General features: G+C 39.6%; 2 protein-coding genes and 1 pseudogene across 2 annotated transcripts; 2 read left to right on the top strand and 1 right to left on the bottom strand.

The window, feature by feature from the left end:
• Positions 1-1,833: 1,833 nt before the first annotated feature.
• On the top strand, positions 1,834-5,448 carry LOC136697617 (growth hormone secretagogue receptor type 1-like). The gene is made up of 3 exons (XM_066672830.1): positions 1,834-2,118; positions 3,284-3,740; positions 4,698-5,448. Exons 1-3 carry the CDS (start codon positions 1,846-1,848, stop codon positions 4,982-4,984), a joined length of 1,017 nt encoding a protein of 338 aa, XP_066528927.1. The 5' UTR covers positions 1,834-1,845; the 3' UTR covers positions 4,985-5,448.
• Positions 5,449-8,316: 2,868 nt separating this feature from the next.
• LOC136696419 (NACHT, LRR and PYD domains-containing protein 3-like) lies at positions 8,317-15,397 on the top strand (annotated as a pseudogene).
• Positions 15,398-19,247: 3,850 nt separating this feature from the next.
• On the bottom strand, positions 19,248-22,725 carry LOC136697400 (inactive serine protease 35). Its single transcript, XM_066672462.1, has 2 exons — positions 22,652-22,725; positions 19,248-21,186 (listed from the first exon to the last, which is right to left on the bottom strand). The coding sequence occupies exon 2, from the start codon at positions 21,170-21,172 to the stop codon at positions 19,907-19,909; it is 1,266 nt and encodes a 421-aa protein (XP_066528559.1). The 5' UTR covers positions 21,173-21,186; positions 22,652-22,725; the 3' UTR covers positions 19,248-19,906.
• Between the last annotated feature and the right edge of the window lie 1,805 nt (positions 22,726-24,530).

The raw sequence follows: 24,530 nt of genomic DNA, 5'->3' as shown, positions 1-24,530 counted from the left end.
CATATTTGAGTATTGTTGCTGTTGTTTTCTGGGACTGAACACAGCTCCATCATCAGTTCAGACAGATCAGTAGAGTTTGTTCCTTCCTTGTTGCAGCATCCAGCTCTCGCTGGATTCTTTCGTCGGCCACCGATCCAAGGAGCGTTTGAACCTCTTCAAAAGACCACGGCGTAATTTTACGAGCTGCCGTCGTGAGTCGGATAAAAACAAACATGATCTCTGCTGCAGCTGGAGATTTTAGAGATGGAGAGTTGGTGCTGGACGTCTGTGTTGCGTAGCGTAGAGTGACGACTCTCTCTGGACAATCAGCGCTCTGCAAGGTTTACACACCACAGTTTAGTCCCTACTCGGCTCACTCTGAACCATGAGAGAACACGGATTAATGAGGTAGAGTAGGTGCTATGCAGTGCAGAACAGGAAATACCCCTGTTTCCTATGCCATTAAGAGTACAGTGAATGTGTGTGCGAGAAAGAGCTCACTGTGGAGATTTTTAAAGGTAGAGTCAGTCATTTTTACAAGCAGAAATATTTATGATTTTTACCAACCTGCTTTTTATTATTGTTTAAAAAGTGTTTGCGTTGTGTTTGCGATTTCATCTTTTAACATCTGAGTAATCCCTGCCTCTCCAGATGTTTGACTCATAGTTGACATTCCCAGTGGCACACAATTTTCTTTTCATTAATTATTATTTAGTCAGAATTTCCTATTTAGTGATTCTGTGAAGAAGGACCTCAGAAATCATACTTTGTGGTCTTTCTTCACAATGTGGGTTTGGTAGGATCCACATTCACTCATTAATATGCACACGAACGGAACAAGAGATTATTATTTATTATGCTCACTGTTATTAAGAGTATAAGGAAAATACTGTTGTTGTCTATATATAACCACAAAGCTGTAATGTGAGGGGGGGGGGGCACCTATCCAGTCCTGGGGCTGGTGTACATCACATTTTGATGATATACATACTCAGGTACACTAGAGGCAGGCCAATGGGTAATTTCCATGACCAGTACATGCATCTGAGTAAGGAACTTTTAAACTGTGATAGACAACACATTTTTCAGGCTTGTGCTGTAATGTGAGGATCGCCCCCTGCTGGTGAACTTGCAATGTTGATAAAACGAGTGGAGTGTTTCAAAAAGGCACTTTATTAAACAGGAAAACAAAAGAAAGATAAGCATTCAAGATGCAGATTATTTTTTAAGCATGAGGAAATTTGAATAAAAGTAGTTTGCTTCCCAGTAACTTTTTTTATTTCCCAAAATGGATAAGAATTGAAGTAAATGTACATTGTGCACACACAAAATCACACACACACATTTTTATTTTTTCTGCCACTCTTAACACTAGACATTTATTTCAGTGTTTTTGGTGCCAGTTGTTCTTACAGTTCATCCAATAAAGTCAATTCAATCAGAGAGAGGGGGTGAGTCTGAGGCTGTCAGAGAGCGTGAGGGAGAGAGAATCAGGAGAGGTCTGTGATCATGATGCGCCTTCACACTTTGTACATTTGCTATCGGATAAACTGTTCATCAATGGTTTATTAATGACTCTTCTATCTGAAGCTAGAACTGCAACATTTGACTGGATTTATTCATTTAATTCCAAAGGGAAGTGAGCGACCAATGGGAGAAACTCCTACATCACTCTTTTCTCTCCAGCTGCAAGTGTTATCCTCCTTTCCTCTCACTTTCCACTTTTCCACTCCTTCTCACTGTTCCACCTCTCTCTCTCTCTCTCTCTCTCTCTCTCTCTCTCTCTCTCTCTCTCTCTCTCTCTCTCCCTTACCTCTTCCACATCATCTGTCTCTTTAGGATTAGTTTTGTGTGTGTGAGTGAGTGATGGAAGGTTCCGGTTCTGGTTGGTGTCAAGGCTGTGAGAACGGTTCTGATTTGGAGTTGTGGACGGGTCAGTCTCTTTTTAGCCACTCTGAACTAGCCATCGTCACGGCAATATGTGTGCCGCTGCTGCTGTTGGGGCTGATGGGGAATATCCTCACCATCCTGGTGGTGTGGCTCCGCCCCCAAATGAGGAGCACTACCTACCTGTACCTGAGCAGCATGGCTGTGTCTGATATTTTAATTCTGGGACTCATGCCCCTCGACCTCTACAAGGTACTGACAACTTACCTGTGTATTTGTTTGTTTATTTATTACACTTCTCACCTGTTTACTTGAGTGTACCTGTTTGTACATGGTTTACCTGTGCATTCCCGTGTGCTTACCTGTGTGTACACTAGTTTACCTGAGTGTACCTGTTTGTATATGGTTTTACCAGTGTGTAATTGTATGTTTACCCATGTGTTTACCTGTGTGTACCTGTAGGATTACCTGTGTTTGTACACCTGTGAACTTATATTCACTTATGTGTACCTGTATGTTTACCCAGGTTTACCTGTTTGTACAGGTTTTTACCTGTGTGTGATTGTGTGTTTACCTATGCTAACCTGTGTGTTTACCTATGTGCACATGTGCTTACCTGTATCATTTATCTGTGTTTACATTTGTGTATGTTTACCTGCGTGTGCTGCTAGGTTTGCCTTTGTGTACCTGAATGTTTACCTGCGTACCTGTGTTTTATTGCGTGTTACATGAGTATAACGGTTAACCTGTGCCCTTTTATTTGACCTGTGTCTACATAAATTTACCTGTGTTATCTGTTCGTTTACCTGAGCAGACTTGTGTGTACCTGAGCGTAAAGCAACACTAGGTAGTTTTTTTGCATTAAAAGTATAGCTTTAAAATCACTGTGAGAGTTCACTGTGCTCTAATAGGGAGATTACAGCCTTTTTGCTACTCCAGGCTCAGCACTGCAGAAACTGTACTATATGACTTTTTGTGGCACCCCTCCACCCCTTGATTTCAGGACAGTGCTGTAAAAGTGATAGACACTCTGCAATTGCAGGGGAAGCAAAGGAGTTTGTGTACATTTGTTTGCCTTAGGGCTGGACGATATGGTCAGAATTAATATTACAATATAAAAAATATAATTCAGATATCGATATGAACAATGTAAATGCAACATTAAATAGTAAAATAGTTAAATAGTTCAATACTGAGTGCAATGAACTGAAGGTAGCACCATTTAAATAAAGTCAGTCAGTGACAGATGTTGTAAATAATGTATATCAAAATATTAAATGGTTAAAAATATTTAAAAATCATATCGTTTGTGAAACGCTTTATATTGAATAATTGTCAAGCCCTAGTTTGCTTTTACTAGTGTGTTTACATATACATCTGTATATTTACCTGTGTCCTTACCTGTTCTCCTGTGTAGCTGTGGTGGTACCAGCCCTGGTTGCTAGGAGATGTCGTGTGTAAACTGTCGCAGTTTGTGAGTGAGTGCTGCACCTTTTCCTCCATCTTGCACATGACGGCGTTGGGAGCAGAGCGTTACTTCGCCGTGTGCTTCCCACTGAGGGCCCGCCTTCTAGTGACAAGGGGTCGTGTCCGGGCACTGATTGCGAGTCTTTGGGTTGTGGCTGTGCTTAGCTCTGCCCCTGTGCTGGTGCTGGTGGGTGTGGAGCGCTTAGGAGAGGGCATTTCAGAGTGCCGCAGCACGGAGTTTGCGCAGAGTTCTGGGCTGATGACCGCCATGCTGTGGCTATACAACCTTTACTTCATTATCCCGCTCACACTGCTCTCACTGCTTTATGGATTTATCGCCCGCACACTGCGCCACCGAGACCACGCCCACAGAGACCACACCCACCGCCAAACCCTACGCATGATGGGTGAGATCAGGGTTTGTTTTTCAAGCAACCCACATTTTTTCCACTGATTTATTTTGTGACCCAGGCAAATCAAACTCTGAACCTTTACTACATTTTAAAACAAAATATAACTGACGTTAGCCTATTAGTTTCTCAGCACCACTATTAACAATATTCATATTTAAAGTGAATCACAATTTTACATTTTGCCTAGGAATAAGGGGGTCTCTTCTGGGGAAATAAAACACCGAAATGTCAGTATTTTCTCTTTTAAAATTATGATAACAACAGCATTATCTTAGTTTAATGAGGTTTTGATGTAATATGAACCTTTAGTTCGTAACAAGCAAAAAATATCACAAGTAGTGCACTGATGTGTTAGTAGATAATGTGTTAATTTCCAGTTCCACCTTAAATTGTGAATAAGACATTCTGGTACCTGACAATACTGCAATATTTAAGGTGGAACTGGAAGATTAGAAAAAAAGCATTCAGTTTCACATCACAGAAGAGTGGGAGATGTATGATTATGGAAGTCTTCTGAAGCTGATAGAGCTGCTACAGAGCACCGTTAGTCGCCTGGGAATGAAGCTCTGTTCTGTTTTTGTTCTGTTCTGATGACGTATGGGGCTCTTGAATGTTTGTTCCGTTTCGTAGGGGAAAAAATGTGATTCACACTTAAATTTGGAGCAACAATTACTGGCTGAATAGACAGTCAGTGTTGCAGCACAAAACAAAGTTTTTGTACATGTTTCGTTTTTGGTGATGTACCTTTTTAAAATGTAGTTATTTAATTATTTTTTTTTTTCTCTGAGACACCTTTTATTTGTCCAATAAGTTTATTCATAAGAAAGAACACTTTATTTATTCTTTAGATGCTGCAGTGCTCGTTTTTTGTTTCTGAGTCTTTTTTTATTAATCGTTCTATATCAGTCTCCCTCCTTCTGTCTCTCTATCCCTCTCTCCCTCTCTTTGCAGTAGTGATAGTGTTGGTGTTTGTTTTGTGCTGGTTGCCATTCCACGTCGGCCGGACGCTCTTCTCTCTAACTCCTGACCCCAGCGCTGCTCTCTATTATGTCAGTCAGTACCTCAACCTGGTCTCCTTCGTTCTCTTCTACCTCAGCGCTGCCATCAACCCCCTGCTCTACAACTTCCTGTCAGCACGTTACCGTGCCAACGTACGCAGCATGCTCCAGCTCTCACCGGGCCCTGTCGCAGAGCTGCGCCAGAGGGCTCACCCCTCCTTCTCTAGCACACATTTTTAACCTGGACCTCACTGTGATGTGTCGTACGACCCCTTCTCACCATTACACATTTTTACCGTGGTCTCACTGCGGACCTGCATCACAGGGCTCAGCCTTTCTTCTCCAGCATGCATTTGTCAGTTAGGCTACACCACAGGGACCATACAACCCTTTTCAATACACACATTTGGCCTAGAATGTGTGTGTGTGTGTGTGTGTGTGTGTGTGTGTGTGCGTGCGTGTGTGTGTGTGTTTGTGTGTGTGTGTGTGTGTGTGAGAGTGACGCAGTGTGAGTGGATTCTGGGAAAAAATTTGGCTTTGGCACATCGGTCTCCAGGAACTGAGCCCCAGGACACCTCTCATTGTAAGTCAGACACAGAGACCCCTCCTGTGTGTGTGTGTGTCATTGTCTTGATTGCACTAAATGAATTTTCCAATATTAATATATATTAATAATAACAAAATATTAATTGTATATAAATGATTTCAATGCCACTTTGTTGTTCCTGTAAACATGTATTATTTGTTTCATTAATTGTTTCATAAATATTTATGAATCATTTTCCTACATATTTATTGTTCGTAGATTATTTTCAGTCTGACAATAAACCTTTCCTAAAATGTGCATATATAATGATTTCTTAGTTTTTAACTTTTTTTTTTTTCAATTTAAAGTGGCAGTAGGTAATTTTATTTGATTTTCTTCCTCCCACCAATTTACTCAGCCACTAGAGGTTGCCACCCTGGTTAAGTTGCTTTGTTCACATTTAATGACCACATAAACCTGTAAATAAGCATTTGCACAATGTGCGAAAATAAGCGAACTAGTGACCACAGAAGGTTAATTAAAATCCCTTAAAACAGAAATTCTGAAACCTGTTGAAACTATTTTACAAGTAAAAAACAAAGCATTTAAACTGATAATTAAACATGAAATGACATTAATAGAAACTAATAACATCTGAGACGTGCTTCTCCCCACAAGGTAAATCTTTCATATTGTAATATTTATGATTCTACCACAAAATAAAACATATATATTCAGAATTGCAATTTCATATTCTCATCTCTACCCAATAAACTATAAAAGCTAATAAAAATGAGAAGTATGAATAATGAGAAATTGATATACAGAGAAATAAAGAGCAAAATGATTAATTAAACAAAGTGCTTCAATGTATGGAGCTCTGTTTGATTAAATGGTTATGTTGGACTTCTCCAACAGAAAACAGATAAATGTTTGTGAGTTTGTTTTTAGATGGATTTGAAATGTTGGTGCAAATGTAAGAGTGTTGTAAGACTTTTATAAGAGGATGTGAGGTTGTAAAATGCGAGATGCTTGTGAGGTTGCTGTGAATTTTGAGGTGAGATATTTTTATAATATTTGTGAGGTTTTTTATTAGAAATTTGTTAGATTGTGAAGTTTCTAAAAGAAGCTTTTGAGAGGGTGATGAAACTGTAAAATATTTGTGAGATATTTTTGAGGTTGTTTGATGTTCCTGAGGTGTTTGTGGGTTTGTATTGAAGGTTTGGTAGATGTCTGCTGTGTCAGTGTCTCTGTGGGTGCTTAGGCAAGCTGCTGGGTGTCCTGTGGTTGCTGTGGTGACTGTTATTGAGGTCTGTAAGGTTAATTGAATAGAGGATATCACTGGAGGTTCGGGATATAGGGAGTAAAACTGACTGTCATCACTGAATCAACTCAGACACATCTAGATGTCTTAAAATATCTGAAACTAATAAAAAATAATTAAACTGTTCTTACAATGTGATTTTCATTTAAATTTGTATTTATTTAAAATCAGTTTTTATAAACAATACATTATGCGCTACAATTCATTTATTTTGGAATATGTAGTTGTTAAATAATGGGAAATTTTCGTTAAATAAATTTTGCATTTTATGTGTAAAGCCCTGCAGTGTGTTTTTAAACATTTTCACATACTAACACTATATTTAATGCTTTTGTTGATGAAATGCATAGTTTAGATCAACATTTAAATTAATTAAAGAAATATTGGATCACGAATATTAAAAACAACTGATTATCAGTATAATAAAGTAAAATCAGGACTTGGTCAGGGTTTTTAGATGTGAAGATACAAACTGAAGGAAAACTTAGGCGGGCTTTCTGTGTAAAATAAATAATAATGGATTATATGTGTTAATATCAAAAAACCCATATCATTAAAGAAGTACTTTTGAGCTCATGTAAACTTTTTTGAAACTCATTTATTATTTGTATTGTAGAGGCCATTGGTGTGTTTGTGTAAGCAGATCAGATATTTTTAATCTAGATGCTGTAGAATAAAAATAGAAATAGAATTTGTATATTAAAGAACTGATCAAATTATCATAATTTAAATCACATTGATAACATATACGTAGTGTGTAAATCAATCACGTACTGTAGCTGAGCAATTTCACTCCTAACTCCTGATTTATTCTAATTCAGATTGTTCAGATTAAGTTCTCAAAAGTAGTACTAGTTTGATTTAAGAGCTGAGGCCACAGAATTCCTCACTGATACTGCAGGAAGAAAAAGAGAATGTGAAAGCTCCTCAGGCTTACCAATCAGCACAAATAACATGCGCACACACACACACACACACACACATACACACACACACAGGGAGTGTCAGAGGGAGTGTGTGTGTGTGTGTGTGTGTGTGTGTGTGTGTGTGTGATAAATTCCAGTAAACTAATTGCACATATACACACTGTGCAATCTGTGAGTGACAAAGTTCAGTAGATGAAGCTGTCACCATTAGAGGAGAAGAGATAAACAGCAGCGCTAACCACTGGAAACTGTGAGTTTATAAGGACATATATATATCAAATCTTGAAGTGTAGAATAATGTATAATCTTGTATTTGTGTGTGTCAGATCAAAATTAAAGCAGTGTGTAATACAAATAGCAATGGGTTAAATGTTTAATCTGAATTAGAAAATAGTGGAGTGTAAATGAAGCCCACAGAGAGAAACCGCAGGGCTGAAATGAATGCAGGAACAGTGACATGTGTTGTGTTTGTAAATCCGTGTGTACATGTTATCAGTAGGAAAAGTTTTTTGGTGTTGTTTAGTGAGGAACAATGCTGACCAGCATTGACAGCAGACCAACTTCAGTTAGCTGCTTCTGTAACATGATAGGAATTGTAAATTGTTTCATTTAATCTTCATAAAGAGGCAATGTAGGTTGATTTAAAGTGTTGTGCTGATGTATCAGTGTTTCCTAAACAGTGTTTAAACACAGAGCTTTAACCAAAGCACATGATGTGCATTTTATGATCATGTTCATGAACTTTGGACAGGGTGGAGTTCAGCAGTGTGTGTACACAAAAAAAAAAAAATCTAGAATGGAGCTTCAGAATTCTATCAGTGGAGGAGGAACCACTGACCCAAAGTGAGTACATACAATCACAATTTTGGGTTCTATGTGAGTGATGCCATGAGGTTATAGGGGGACCTCTGGTCTACTTCTACTACCACAGACTCAGATACAAAGTATTCCTGGAACTCAGAAGTGTAGGAGATGGTACACTGGTAAGGAGAAACTCCAGTCTGGTAGAAAGCAGCATGCCCCAATTCCCTCTTTTCTGAGATTGCACATTTAGGGTTCATAGAGTGAGAGGCATTTCCTCACATAATAGCAAATACACCTGATTTCTCCAGGTTGGAATTTCCCACACCAGGGGTTCCCAACTTTCAGGTTTCTGAGTTTCAGTGTTGTCTGGTGGTCTTGATCTGTGTTAGAGCAAGCAGACCAGAGCTTCCCGTGTGACAGATCTATCTATAAATGATGGGCTGAATGTGAAAATCTGAAAACCATTTGTTTGTGGCGTGTCCAGATTACAGAAACAGAGACCAGCATCACCAGAGCCCAGTGGTGTCTCTATGAAGAGTGACCGGTCCATTATGAATCCCCCTGTATTTAGCAGTGGATCTGTTCCCTGTGACCTGGAGTGAGTTACTGTCCTTCTGTGAAGACTAGAGAATGAATGAACGAGTGATTTACTTTGATACAAATAACACTGTCTCAATTCTGGGATCTGATTCTGTTCTTTACTTTTGATCAAACATATTTATAGATTTTATGCTGCTTTATAAAAAATGTACATAAGAGAAAGAATAAAATAAATATGATATGTGGTGTGTCCAGACTGCAGACAAAGAGATCAGCTTTTGCAGGGCCCAGCGGTGTCTCTATGAAGAGTGACCGGTCCATTATGAACCCCCCTGTATTTAGCAGTGGATCTGTTCCCTGTGACCTGGAGTGAGTTACTGTTCTTCCGTGTTACTTTTGATCAAACATACTTGCAGATTTTTTCCTGCTTTATAAAGAACATATAGAAGAAACAGTAAGAAATATTGTGTAGTGTGTCCAGACTGCAGACAAAGAGATCAGCTTTGCAGGAGCCCAGCGATGTCTCTATGAAGAGTGGCCGGTCCATTATGAACCCTCCTGTGTTCAGCAGTGGATCTGTTCCTTCTGTCCCAGAGTGAGTTATTTTCTTTCAGTATACCTTTAAGAAACAAAGTGAGAAAGGATCACACATACACATTATTTTTCATTTACATCTCTCTGAATCCAATTCTCACTTTTTCACTTTGTCTCCTATAGATGGGGGATGCATGATCAGCTCCAGGATCAGGGGAGTTGTGGACTGTGTCTCCATCTTCTGACTGATCCTGCCTCTAGCACCTGTGGACACAGTTTCTGCAGGCAGTGCATCAGTAGCTTCTGGGACAATATGGCTCCATCAGACTTTGTCTGTCCTCAGTGCAGAAAGAGATCTAGAACACGTCCAGTTCTTCATCCACACAACATATCCAAGGAGCATTATTTTTACCAACCAGCAGAAGATGTTCTTCACAGAGTTTCAGAAAGACACAAAACCATCATGAAGAACAAGTATGAGAGCTTATTTGAGGGAATCAAAACCCCAGAGAACAGAATCCTCCTGAGCAGGGTTTACACAGAGCTGTATATTGTAGAGGGGGAGAGTGAAGGGGTGAATAAAGAACATGAGGTGTTGCAGATGGAGAAGACACCCACGAGACACCAGCAAGACACAATAATCAAATGCACAGACATCTTTAAACCTCTAAAAGTTCCTGATAGAGGCGTGATGACTGAAGATCTCAAAGATGAAGGCCCAGAAGTGCATAAGGTCAGAAGTGTTCTGACTAAAGGCATCGCTGGAATTGGAAAAACTGTCTCTGTGCAGAAGTTCATTCTGGACTGGGCTGAAGGAACAGCCAATCAAGAGGTAGATTTCATGTTTGTGTTTCCGTTCCGGGAGCTGAACTTGATTAAAGATGATCAGTACAGTCTTCATGGACTTCTGTGTGCCTTCCATCCTGAGCTCAGAGACCTGGACCCAGAGATATATGACCACCTCAGAGCTGTGTTTATATTTGATGGTTTGGATGAAAGCAGGCTTCCATTGATATTTAAAGAGTGTGAGAAGGTTTCTGATATCACCATGACATCATCAGTGGGTGTGTTGACGGTCAACCTCATCAAAGGATATCTAATTCCATCTGCTCTAATATGGATAACGTCCAGACCAGCAGCAGCCAATCAGATCCCTCCTCAGTACGTTAACCGTGTGACAGAAGTTCACGGATTTAGTGAGCCCCAGAGGGAGGAGTATTTTAGGAGGAAAATCAGGGACCAAGACAAAGCCCAGAAGATCATCTCCCACATTAAAAGAGTGAGGAGCCTCCACATCATGTGCCACATTCCTGTCTTCTGCTGGATCTCAGCCACTGTTCTTCAGAAAGTCATACAAAAGAGTGACACAGAAATCCCTAAAACTCTGACTGAAATATTCTCAAACCTGCTGCTCACTCAGACAAACATGAAGAATGAGAAGTATGAGGAGATAGATGAGAGAGACCCAAAGAATCTGCTGGAATCCAACAGAACCAAGCTTCTAAAACTTGCCGAACTGGCTTTCACACAGCTGCTGAAGGGAAATGTGATGTTCTATGAAGAGGACTTGAGAGAGTGCAGCATTGATGTCACTGAGGCCTCAGTGTATTCTGGGATCTTCACTGAGATCTTTAGGGAGGAGTGTGTGATCCACCAAAGGAAGGTCTACTGCTTTGTTCATCTGAGTTTTCAGGAGTTCCTGGCTGCTGTCTTTGTGTTTCACTGCTTCGAGGACAATATCATGGAGCCACTGCAGTGTTTTAATCCCACATGTAGAGGGAGGTCTAAGAAAGTTCTTCTCAATGATCTTCTGAAAGGTGCTGTGTCTGAAACGCTGAAGAGTCAGAATGGACATCTGGACCTTTTCCTGCGTTTCCTGCTGGGAATTTCTGTGGAGTCCAATCGGAGACCCTTGCAAGGCCTTCTTTCTCAAACAAAAATTAGCAATTTACAGAAAACCACAGGGTACATCAAGGGAATAATCAGCAGAAATAAAAAACCTATCTCAACTGAGAGATCCATCAATCTGTTCCTGTGTCTGTCTGAAATGAATGACCAGTCTCTCTCCAGAGAGATCAAGGACTATATAAAATCAGAGAAATGCTCAGAGGTGCCACTAACTCCTGGACAGTGTTCAGCACTAGCTTACATGCTTCTGAACTCAGAGGAGGAGCTGGATGAACTGGATCTGAGGAAATACAACACATCAGAGGAGGGTTGTAGGAGACTCATTCCTGCTGTGACTGTCTGCAGAAAAACTCGGTGAGAGAAATAGATAGATAGATAGATAGATAGATAGATAGATAGATAGATAGAAAGAAGCAGGGAACAATTAGACAGTTTCACATTTAACTCGTTTGACAGATGTGCTGATCCAGACAGCCTCCTAGTTTAATTCTGTTACAGAGGTGGGTAAATGTAGTGTCCAGTGATTAATCAGAGCAGCATATTGTGCATGTCGAGGCAGGGATTTCAAGAATCTGCCACACAAATATTAAGGGTGTCCCCGTATGATTTATCCACAAACCCCACTCTCTGTAAAAAGTTTCCAGTCATGACCAGCATGTCTAGTGTTCTAATCTAGTGCTTCTCAAACTTTAGGTGTTTTATGCGATTTTAAATTTTGGTGTTTTGCTAATAACACAGTGTCACACCTTTTGTGGGCATTTTAGAGAAAGAAAATATGAGCATTTCTGCAAAAAAAAGAAAGAAAATTAAATGATAACTTCTTTACATGTCTTCAAAGGACTTATTTGTTGAGGGAATAGTTTTAGTGTATAACACCAATGTCCATCCCCAAGGAGGCAATGAACAAATCAAATAAAATCAGATTTATTTGTATAGTGCACAAATACATAAAGGAAACAACATGTTCTAACATGTTTTTGTTATTATAATTGTTATTTTAAAATATAAAATGTTTCCTGAGATATATGTTGATTATTGTGTTTAGGTCAAAAATTCTGTGAGTATTAACTGAGAATATCCACATTGTAAAGTGTGTATTTGGTGAATGATGATATTTACTGCCTGAATTTTCCAGTCAGTGAGACATTTATTATTATGATTGGCAATGTAAGTGTTGAGCTTGTAAAAACTTTCTCATAAATGCGTTGAGGTACAGTTTGCATGTCCAAATCAAAAATCAAACTCAGCTAAGTTTACCATTTATCATGACTAGAAAGTCTGTGTAGCAAAGACTGCATTTTATTTTCTTGTACCTGTACAATGCCCAAAGATACATCGAACATGTTTTTTATAAAAGGCGCTGTCAGATGTTCATACACGAACATGAAGTGTAAATATGATTTACACGTCATGTTCCAAACTTTTCAGTTATTTTTAATGCAACAATATCATAAACAATAAATAAGATTTGGAAGAGTTGGAAAATATCTAATCTTCCTTAAGAGTAATTAGCGGCTTCTAACAAACAATCCCACAACTATAAATGATAAAATATTTTCTAAACTTAAAATACTTTTTAACAACCTGAACTTGAATAGTGTTACTTCTCATCAGACTCACTGGCTGTGATCTCACCAAGGATTCATGCGAAAGTCTCTGCTCAGCTCTACAAACAGTAAACTCTTTCCTGAAAGAGCTGGACCTCAGTAACAATGACCTGCAGGATTCAGGAGTGGAGCTGCTCTCTGCTGGACTGAAGAGTTCACACTGTAAACTAGAGATCCTTAGGTGAATTTCATGGATTATTTATTCTTTATCAGTTTAAATAACACAAATCAGTGGTATAATGTATTAAATTACACACATAAATAAGCTACATCTGAGGCTTATTGTTATATCAAGGGTTGAAATTCTGAAGAAAAAACAGCAAAACATTTTAACAAACCAATTTACAATAATAGATCATTATTAAAGTCATTTTAATATGTATTTCAAGAAACTTTTCACAATTAACACAGCAAGTAAATCCAGTTTTCTTGATTTCACATTTATTCTTGTTTTATTATGTTGTTTTATCTATTATGTTTTTTTGTAGATTATCTACCTGTAACCTGGGCAACAAAGCTTGTGAATATCTTGAATCTGCTCTACAATCAGTAAACACTTTCCTAAAAGAGCTGGATCTCAGTAACAATGACCTGCAGGATTCTGGGGTGGAGCAGCTCTCTGCTGGACTAAAGAGTCCATATTGTAAACTGGAGACACTCAGGTGAACCTTTATAAATCTTCCCACCATTTTAAACCTCCAAACTCTATAATCAGAGTCCAGAACATCAGTGTTAATTCAAGGGTTAACCAATTTGAAAGTGTGATAGGAGAAAGGGACACAAACCCACATTCAATGATCAGTCATCAGATCATTACACTCATAACACTTGAACCAGTAATAAAATTAATTATGTTAATTTGTCACTTTATTTTACATAAATTGTTTTAATAATAATTTGTACTGTGTGTATTCATTTGCAGATTAGTGACCTGTAATCTTGGTTCCAAAGCTTGTGAAATACTCTGCTCAGCTCTCCATTCAGTAAACTGCTCACTGAAAGACCTGGACCTGAGTAACAATGATCTGCAGGATTCAGGAATGGAGCAGCTCTCTGCTGGACTAAAGAGTTCACACTGTAAACTGGAGACACTCAGGTTTCATCAGTTTTTGTGGTTTATTATATGCGGATTTTTCTCTAAACATCCAAAAGCAAATATCAAATGTTTTCTTCATACTTACGTTAAACTACTAAATATTTAAATGCCAGACATGCCATAATTTCCCTCTTTATTGTTGCAGATTATCTGGGTGTATGGTGACAGAGGATGGCTGTTCCTCTCTGGCTTCAGCTCTGAAATCAAACCCCATCCACTTGGGGGAACTAGATGTTACCTACAATCACCCACAAGAGTCCGGAATGAAGATGCTATTGGCTCTACAGCAAGATCCACACTGTGCACTGAAGAACTTGAAGTGAGTAATGAAGAGGCAGTGTGCACCAAGTCCAGCATAATGTACTGAGCCCTACAATGTTACTCTGTGTTTACTTTTTAACAAAATATACATTTGAATATATTCTTCAGTGTTTAAATATGCAACATTGCAATATATATGTAGAGTAATTTACCAGTTAATGTTAAAAATCATTTGATTTCTGTTGTAATATTACTGACATGGCTACATGTTGTGTGTGTGTGTGTGTGTGTGTGTGTGTGTTTGTTTGTTTGTTTAGGATGGAGCATGGAGGGCTGATCCGCATGAAACAAAGACTAAAGAAATGTATGATAGACAAGCACACAATCGCAAATATATGCACGTACTCTCAAAATATATGTTTCTCTACTAATTTAGTGAGTATGCATACATATATATATATATATATATATATATATATATATATATATATATATATATATATATACGGGAGTTTGTGTGCTTCAATGTACATATTTATGTATACAAGTGTATATATACCTGCATGTGTGTGTGTGTGTGTGGGTTGTACAGATGCCTGTAATCTCACTCTGGATGCAAACACAGCACACCCTGATCTCTCTGTGTCTGAGGGAAACACAAAAGTGGAGAATGTGGGGAAGACTCAGCCATGTCCAGATGTTCCAGAGAGGTTTGATTGTTATCTTCAGGTCCTGAGTGCAGAGAGTTTGCCGGGCCGCTGTTACTGGGAGGTGGAGAGAAGTGGGGAGGTGGCAGTCTCTGTGGCATACAGAAGAATTGAGAGGAAAGGAAATGGTACAGAATGTGCATTTGGATTCAATACTTTCTCCTGGTGTGTGTTCTGCGCTGATGACAGATACTGTATCAGACATAACAACAAGAGAACTGAGATACCGGCCCCCACCTCTCACTCTAACAGAGTCGGAGTGTATTTGGACTGGGGATCTGGCACTCTGTCTTTCTACACCATCTCACCTCACACACACACACTTACACACACACATTCACTTCCACGTTCACTGAACCCCTGTACACTGGGCTTAGGGTTTATTCCAACTCCTCTGTGCGTCTGTGTGTTGCAGATTAGTTTACTGATGTAAACACCACCCGTATAGTATGTGTGTTTGTGTTTGTGTGAGACAGAGAGAGGAGAGAAGGAAGTATAGAACCCTCATGGCCCAGTCCCTGAGAAGCTTTGGATTTTTAAACTTTCCAACTTGTAAATACTGTCTATATTTTTTTTCATTCGTGGACTTATACACTGAATATTTCACTGGAACTCACTCAGAAACCTATGTGAAATATATAGTACTGAACCCAAACTCACAGTCACACTACTTCATTACATGCTATAATAATAATGATGTGATTATAATGGAGGATTACTGTTTATAAATGCACAGTGAATGATTCCTTTTCAGATGCTGTGTCCTGTTAATCTTGTTTTATTCTTGAGTGGTCATGATTAATTTGTATTATAATTATTACAAGCTCTTTCTTCAGGCCCCATTTGTGGTGATGAAAATGTAGTGAGTATGTTTCTGAGTGAGTGTTAGAGCTTATACAGAGAGGAGCCAAACTGTCGGTAAGCTGTCGGAGCTTACCCCTGTGTTTAATTAGAGGAATGATAAATGCAATTCATATGTTCATTATATTACTCTTCATGTATTCCTTTCTTCAGAATGTTTCTGACTCTAATGTCTAGGAATTTCCAGCCGTTACAGATCAAACACATGCACAGAAATGACACATCTGTGGAGGACTAAAATGTTCAAAATGAAATAAATATATATACAAAACCAACCAGCTTATTATATCTTACCATATTGAAAGAGCAAGGAGTTTCTGTGTACATCAGCGACAGGAATGAGGTATTTCTTACAAACAAATCCCCTACCAAAGCCTGTGGACCTCAGGGCACTCAGGTAGTTGCAGGTAGTTGGATAAAGCAACACCAGGGGACAGCAGGTGGTTGGTGTTTGATGCAAATTTTCACAAAGACAAACATCACAAAGAGTGAAAAGTTTATTAAAAACAGATCAGAAGCCGAAAACACTGTAAACATAAGACTCACATTTTCATTTAAAAAATATCTGCTTTTCTAGATGCTGGAATATTTGCTGTGAATTTCAGATGGTATTGTTATCATGAAAGCATCACTGAGATCAGGTACTGAAATTTGATTACTAGTACCACTCCAACTCGTTCTAGAGGCACTGAATGGAATTACTCCAGAAAACATAGCTCCCCTTTAATCCCGATCCCCCTGCTGTGGGTCAGTTTGGATTATGTGAATGGCAAGCCCAGAGACAACATGCAGGTGGGAGTTCACCAGACCATCATTGTCAAAAAACAGCATTTCATGTGTGCCACAGAAGAAGCCATGACTAGGCTCTGAAACAATGACCTTATGAAACTCTGATGCTCCCACTTACCAACTGTCTGAACAGGATCCAAAACAGTAAACTGCACACTTGATGCAATTCCCACAAAGTTGCTCAAAGAAGTACTACCAGCTATTACTGATCCTCTTTTAACTATAGTAAACTCATCGCTTAGTCTGGGCCATGTACCCAAAGCTTTTAAACTAGCAGTTATTAAACCTATGATCAAGAAACCAAATCTTGATGCTAGTACACTGTCTAATTACAGGCCTATTTCTAATTTGCCATTTCTGTCTAAGATCTTAGAAAGAGCTGTGGCCCAACAACTTAGTTCATATCTACATAAGAATCATATATATGAAAAATTCCAATCTGGATTCAGGCAACATCATAGTACAGAGACAGCTCTAGTCAAGATAACAAATGATCTTCTTCTTGCCTCTGATCAATGCCACGTATCCCTGTTGGTGCTTCTTGACCTAAGCGCAGCCTTCGATACAATAGACCACAATATTCTCATAGAAAGGTTAGAAAACATGGTTGGAATCACAGGGACAGCCCTATTATGGTTCAAATCTTACTTAACGGAACGTTATCAATTCGTAAAAGTAAACAATCTAAATTCAAATTATTCTAAAGTAAGATTTGGAATTCCACAAGGCTCTATTTTAGGACCATTATTATTTACATTATACATGTTACCGCTAGGCACAGTTATAAGAAACCATGACATTAACTTTCACTGTTACGCAGACGACACACAATTGTATATTTCAGCCAAGCCCGATGACAAACACAGATTAAAGAAAATAGAGGACTGTGTAAAAGACGTGAAAGGCTGGATGTTGCGTAACTTCCTCCTTCTAAACAGCAACAAAACAGAGGTCCTGCTTTTGGGTCCAAAAGTGGCAAGAAATAAATTATCAGATTTAATTTTAAATCTAGCTAACTTTCCAGTTAAACCTGGTTCAGCAGCAAAAAATCTTGGTGTCATAATTGACCCGGATTTATCATTTGATCAACACATAGGTAGTATCACTAGGACAGCTTTTTTACATCTTCGCAATATTGCTAAGATTAGAAATGCCTTATCCCTCCAGGACGCAGAAACATTAGTACATGCCTTTATTACTTCAAGGCTTGACTACTGTAACGCACTACTGTCAGGATGCACCAGCAGCAATTTAAGAAAACTTCAACTAGTTCAAAATGCTGCAGCTAGGGTCCTCACTAAAACTAGAAAATTTGAACATATCAGCCCAGTTTTATCATCACTTCATTGGCTGCCTGTTAAATTCCGCATTGACTACAAAATTTTGTTATTAACATATAAAGCTCTACATGGGCTTGCTCCTGAATATCTTCAAGATACAATTTCCTATTATGAACCTCCACGTTCACTCAGATCACAGAATACTGGATTTTTAATTGTTCCCAGAATTCAGAAGGCCTCAGCTGGGGGAAGAGCCTTTTCTTATAAAGCCCCCCAACTCTGGAATGATCTTCCAGAAAATGTTCGGGACTCAGACACAGTCGCAATCTTCAAATGTAGGCTAAAAACTCATTTGTTTAGTTTATCATTTGGTAGCTAATGCTCCCCCATAGATAAAGGCGGCAGATCCGGGGGGTCCATGGACACAGGGAATTATAGTAAACTGAGACGCTGGTGCTGTCGTCCCGCCGCTTCTCGCGATCACTCAGGTTTGTTGACGGTGGAGCGGAGGGATGCCAGTGTTTCAGGATGCTCCCGTGTCTGTGTGTCCTCCTGGTTCTCTCCTTTTAGTTAAAGCTGTCATAGTCAGATCTGCCGGAGTCATTAGCCACACTCTGGAAATTTTCATATTTTCTACTTTACAAACACAAAACAGTTCAAAACTAATTCCATCCCTTTACATCTTTCCGAGTAAACGACTGCCCACCTGTCTGTCTGGACACTGATGGATGACTGTCGAGACCCTCCTCCACGCTTCAGACCAGCTGCCCACGCTCCAGCAACCACCAAGTGCCTTGAAGCTGTCCCTACACTAAGTTCTCATGGACTACTAACTATCATCACCAGTAGATTGACCAGAGGAGGATGGGTCACCCCTTGTGAGCCTTGGTTCCTCCCAAGGTTTCTTCCTCAGCTGGGGGAGTTTTTCCTTGCCACTGTCGCCCCTGGCTTGCTCACTTGAGGGTTTTCATTTGTCTTTACATTTCATGTCAAATCTTTGTCTTACTGGAATTCTGTGAAGCTGCTTTGTGACAACATCAGTTGTGAAAAGCGCTATATAAATAAATTTGATTTGATTTGATTTAAACTCACTTCCACTTAGAAGCTATTGGCTATTTGTGTACGTTTGCTGCCACATCAAAAAGGTATATGTTGCTAAGTGAATGGTGGCTAACTATAATTTGTTATTGGTCTCTTGGCAGGAAATGCTTGGTTTGGACCCTTGGTATTCCCTTGTTTAAAAAAAAGGATATGCATTTTTGGGGGGTGGGGCCATAGTGAACAATCATGGAACCGTAGAATAACTTTATTAAGTTAAGTAAATGGGTAAAAAGGCTTAATCTTTATTAGAACACAATAAATATGAACAACATCAGCACAAAATATGAACAGCACTTTTATATGACAAGAAACACATTTCCAGACTTTGATCTTCCAGTCTAAAAGATAGAAGAAAAGCTCCCAAAAATGTTTCCCAAAAACTCTCCAATTTTAAACTTTTCAGGTCAATTTTGATGATGCCATACATTTGCCAAAACACATCTTAATAAGGGATAATTAAATAAGGATACATTGGATCACTTTAAACTTTTGTTTGACTATGAAGCTGAAATAAAATGTGAACTACAGCAAATTGTGCAATACACATTAGAAAATATGATGTCATATTTTAAGAGTAAGCAAACCTGCACTGCATTAGCATTATGCAATTAGTCAGTTGTAACAAAATCTCTTCGGGAATGGATCAGGAGAAATCCTTATGTAAAATATCCTTGTTAACTATTAGGTTTTGGTCTTACAGTGATAAGCCACAGTTGTTCAGGAGTCTGAAGCCAGCTCATCACTGACCTGCTTTTCTGGACGTAAAGTAGTCCTGGTAAATTCAGTGATTACAATCTAATCTTGGAGTCAACCCTATTTTAACCCATTTCCCTGGGGTCCTAGATGGACAAAAAAAGTCCATGGAAGACCAGGTGCAGAATTATGTCTAGTCTTGAACTCAGGTAAGCCTGCAATTGCTGGAGTCACCATGGATCCAGTGGCAAATTTGTGCAAACTTTTCTGGCGTGATTCTGACCGCCACATTGAAGTCCTTCTCTATACCATTCATGTCCACCAATTTGTGCCCTGAGAAGACACCTATGACTTTCCTCCTCCACTTTCTCTTGCTGTTCACGCTCTTGGAGGGCTCCCCAAGCCTGATGTAGACTCCCGCTCCACTTGACCCTTCCTGTGCATCGCAGTGTTGGTAAATCAGATCTTTGGACTCTTCGGAAATGGAGCAAAAACGGTAGACAACATTCCCTGGGTAGTCATCATCAAAACCCGAGAAGTGCACCCTGGAAGCTGGGATCTGCTTCATTAGCGGCAACACTCCTAAGTCCATGTGTTTTAATCCTATGGCTCGCTTCAGCTGCAGTAAAGCATAGTTGTAGTCCAGAACCAAATCCTTGCCTGTTTCACTCATCCAGCCTTGGGGGACATATATCTTCTTGACCTTTGTCCAGAGAAGCCCTGGTTGCTTCAGTTCCCCATCTACCAACTTGCCAATCACTGTGCTTCTTCTCAACCTATTATTCTGCTTCTTGTCTTTCTTTCTCTGTCTTTTCTCTCCTCTGTCTCCAGCCACATCCTCAAGCCTCAGCCTGCCACCTCTTCTTCTGCCTCGTTTGGAACGAAGCTTCAACATGCCCACTCTCAACTTTCGGCTTCCTTTAAGATAATTTGTCCCATCATGGACACAGTGGGCGGCAGTCAGCACATGTTTTGGAGAGATGAGTATCCCAGAGCATCCAGTGGAAAGCTTCACTGAAGCAGAAAATGGAAATCTGGTGGTGAAGTGCTTGTCACTGATCACAAAGCGACCGTCCATACCATAAACCTGACGCCGCTTTCGTTTGAGAGCTGCAGATGAGGCAGGAGAAGGTACTGAGGTGTTCCCAACATTTCGGAAGCCCTCTAGGGCTACCTTGGTAAATATGCGTGTTCCATTCTCAAAGAACGTCTCGTAGGACAGGAGCTCCTCCAGCTCAGCAGGTCCTGGTTCAGGAAGGTTCCTCTGGCACTCTATCCCACAAACTGAGCCCAAATCTCTTGGACTTCTGAATGCAGCATTTTGTAGGTGCACCTTCTCTTTTTCCACAACTAGAGGCACCTTCAAACTGACCCAGGTGAATTCTTCCTCCTTGGTGAAGCACTCCTTAGTGGCCAGCATCAAAACAGCCACGAAAGCCTTCCAGTTCAGGAGAGACAGAAGAAGATCCATTACTCCACCTCAGCCTAGTGAACAAGAACACAGTCTTGAGTCATCGTAATTAGAAAATAAAATTTGTCTGGAGGCATGCTAACTGCAAGCAATGTGAGTGAGTGACGCGGCACAGTGGTGCAACGTGTCACAGTATGTCTACACCACAAGAGTGAAGAATGTGTGGGAATATTTTTTTCTGTGATAATATACACTATGTATCATTCATGTTATATATGTAATATATTGTATTTATATGTATGTATGTAATATATGTATTAATTTAAACCTTCATTTTAACCAGGTTAATTTCACTGAGATCATAGATCTTTTTTACAAGGGAATTGTTATTTACCTGTTTCTATAATTAAAGCAGTATGGACTGTAGCAGTGCCTTTAAAAAGCCAACAACTTCCTTTATCACTTTTTACTAAAAGGAAATATTATAATGTGAATCATCTAAATCAAGGGTGCACAACTCCAGTTCTGGAGGGCCGATATTCAGCAAAGTTTGGTGATTGCTCTACTTAAACACACCCCTTAAACCTGGCAATCAACAGATGAGTTGAATCATGTGTGTGTGAGCAGAGCAATCATCTAACTTTGTTGAAAACCGGCCCTCCAGGACTGGAGTTGTGCACGCCTGAGCTAAATCCTAAAATATAATGGTAAACTGTGAATGTATCTGTGCCGCTCTGTGTTCCTGTCAATGACTCTGAGGGTTTTTAATCAGAGAATGCTGAGAACCACTTTGCCCAAATATTGTATGAAAGCTGTGTTTTTTTTTGGGATGTTCAGTTGTGACATTAGCCAAATCAGATTCAGATTTTAAAATGTTATTATTATTATTATTATTATTATTATTTTTGAAATTCTAAACTAGAATCCAACAACGACCTGTTGCTTTTTAAAGAAGTGTGTAGTTCAGCATTGTGAATCAGCAGCCTGCAGGGGGCACTACTGATTAATATTTAATAAAAGAGTGCCCTAATTACTGTTAGCTGAAGTTCATTCAGTTTAGATGTTACAATTATATATGCAAATAACATCTATGATTATAAATATAAACTGTTCTGGCCTCTCAGAGCCCCAGAAGCACTAGGAACTTCTCCTCCTCTGGAAACTACTCCACATTTTCACAACTCTCTCTCTCTCTCTCTCTCTCTCTCTCTCTCTCTATATATATATATATATATATATATATATATATATATATATATATATATATATGTGTGTGTGTGTGTGTGATTTTGTTCATTAATTTACAACAACTACAATAATAATAGACTAATTGTGTGTCTAATAAAAGCCAGAGGTTAAAAAACTTCATTTGTTTCTGTGCTCTTTGATGCATGCTCTGAATTTGACAGACATCTGGAAATGCTACCCACTTTAATTTCACCCTCAAATCAACAACAATAAACAGTCCTCTCCCTTCATCAGGAGAAACAATCCTCAGAATACGAATATGATTCACTGGAGAATAAATAGTGAACATACCTGCAGCAGCAGCAGCAGTGCAGAGGCAGAGAGAAAACACTAGCTCTGAGAGGGAGAGAGGGAACACACACACATCAACACAGAGAGAGAGAGAGAGAGAGAGAGAGAGAGAGAGAGAGAGAGAGAGAGAGAGAGAGAGAACACATACCAACACTGAGAGGGGGTAGGGGAGGGGGAAGTGAGCATGAGGATCAGCACATAGTATGTGTTTTCTAGATAAAGACCTGGATGGATGGATGGGTCAGTGGGTGGATGGATAGATTATATAAGGACAAAATATTTTATTGTTGGAGAATTATTTAAAGAAAAAAGTCATCAAACATACACACACACACACACAGGTTTCTGCCACCAGTCTGGGTTTGCTTTGTGTTTCTGTTTCTGATCATATATAGACTGGCTGATTCAGCATGTGTGTGTGTGTGTGTTGTGAATGGGATCTGAGCTGTTTCCCATCCAGAAAAAAAATCAACTCAGTTCTGCTTGGGTTCTGTGTCACAGCTGCACTCACACACAACGTGTCCAAAAGTATGCGGACACCCACTCATCCAAGGGTTCCTCTGAACTGAGGGGTGTTAATCAGGAGTGTGTTCCTCTCTTCACCACAGAGACAGCCTCTGCTCTGCTCAGAGAGTTTACACTAAACGCTGGAACAACATTGCTGTTAGGGTTTGTTGGAAATCAGCCACCAACTCGTCCCCGAGGAACAGGATGGAACTTCATATCAACAGAGATCATGATTCCTGTCTTTACAAATCCCTCCTAAAACACACACAAGGGCATAGAACTGGGCTGGGACACATCCCTATCAATGTCCAGAAAATACTGAATTGTCCCTGGACAAAAATTGTTCAATATCTACTCAGTGTGTTTGGTTCACAAACGGTTAAGGTCTTATTCTCCACTCCAAGCCCCACCTCCCGAACCCACACCACTAACAGCGTTCTTCACTAAAATACAGCTAAAGTGCTGTAAACATAGCACTGAGTGAGAGACACTGTCCGCATCGTGTCCTGTTCTGACTGAGTAAGGGACAGTGCATTTTATTTTTAAATGACGAATGTTTCAAAAGGTTTTTATATGAACTGGTGGCAGCCCTAAATCTGTGTGTGCGTGTGTGTGTGGGTGTGTATGTGCGTGCGCGCATGTGCTCAGTCAGAATGGTATCCAAAAAAAGGAAGGTGTAAATTATGGTGAGAAAACTGTTGCTCCGAGGCCAAGTCTCCCGCAGACTCACACACACTGTTCAAGCCCAAGCCTGAAGCAAGGTCTTAAAGTGACACAAAAATAAAAAAAAATTGCAGAGACAGGTCTAAAAATTCCATGGATTGTACATAATACAAACAATGAAAGCCAAACATACAATTATTGTACATTATATATATATATATATATATATATATATATATATATATATATATATATATATATATATATATATACAGGGATTGGACAATGAAACTAAAACACCTGGTTTTAGACAACAATAATTTATTAGTACGGCCTGCTTTTGCGGCCAATACAGCGTCAGTTCGTCTTGGGAATGACATACACAAGTCCTGCACAGTGGTCAGAGGGATTTGAAGCCATTCTTCTTGCAGGATAGTGGCCAGGTCTCTACGTGATGCTGGTGGAGGAAAACGTTTCCTGACTCGCTCCTCCAAAACACCCCAAAGTGGCTCAGTGATATTTAGATCTGGTGACTGTGCAGGCCATGGGAGATGTTCAACTTCACTTTCATGTTCATCAAACCAGTCTTTCACCAGTCTCGCTGTGTGTATTGGTGCATTGTCGTCCTGATACACGGCACCGCCTTCAGGACACAATGTTTGAACTATTGGATGCACATGGTCCTCCAGAATGGTTCGGAAGTCCTTGG

This window comes from Hoplias malabaricus, chromosome 5, assembly GCF_029633855.1.
Source record: "Hoplias malabaricus isolate fHopMal1 chromosome 5, fHopMal1.hap1, whole genome shotgun sequence".
In the NCBI taxonomy this organism is placed as follows: domain Eukaryota; kingdom Metazoa; phylum Chordata; class Actinopteri; order Characiformes; family Erythrinidae; genus Hoplias; species Hoplias malabaricus.
This window is presented reverse-complemented; position numbering and strand designations above follow the sequence as displayed.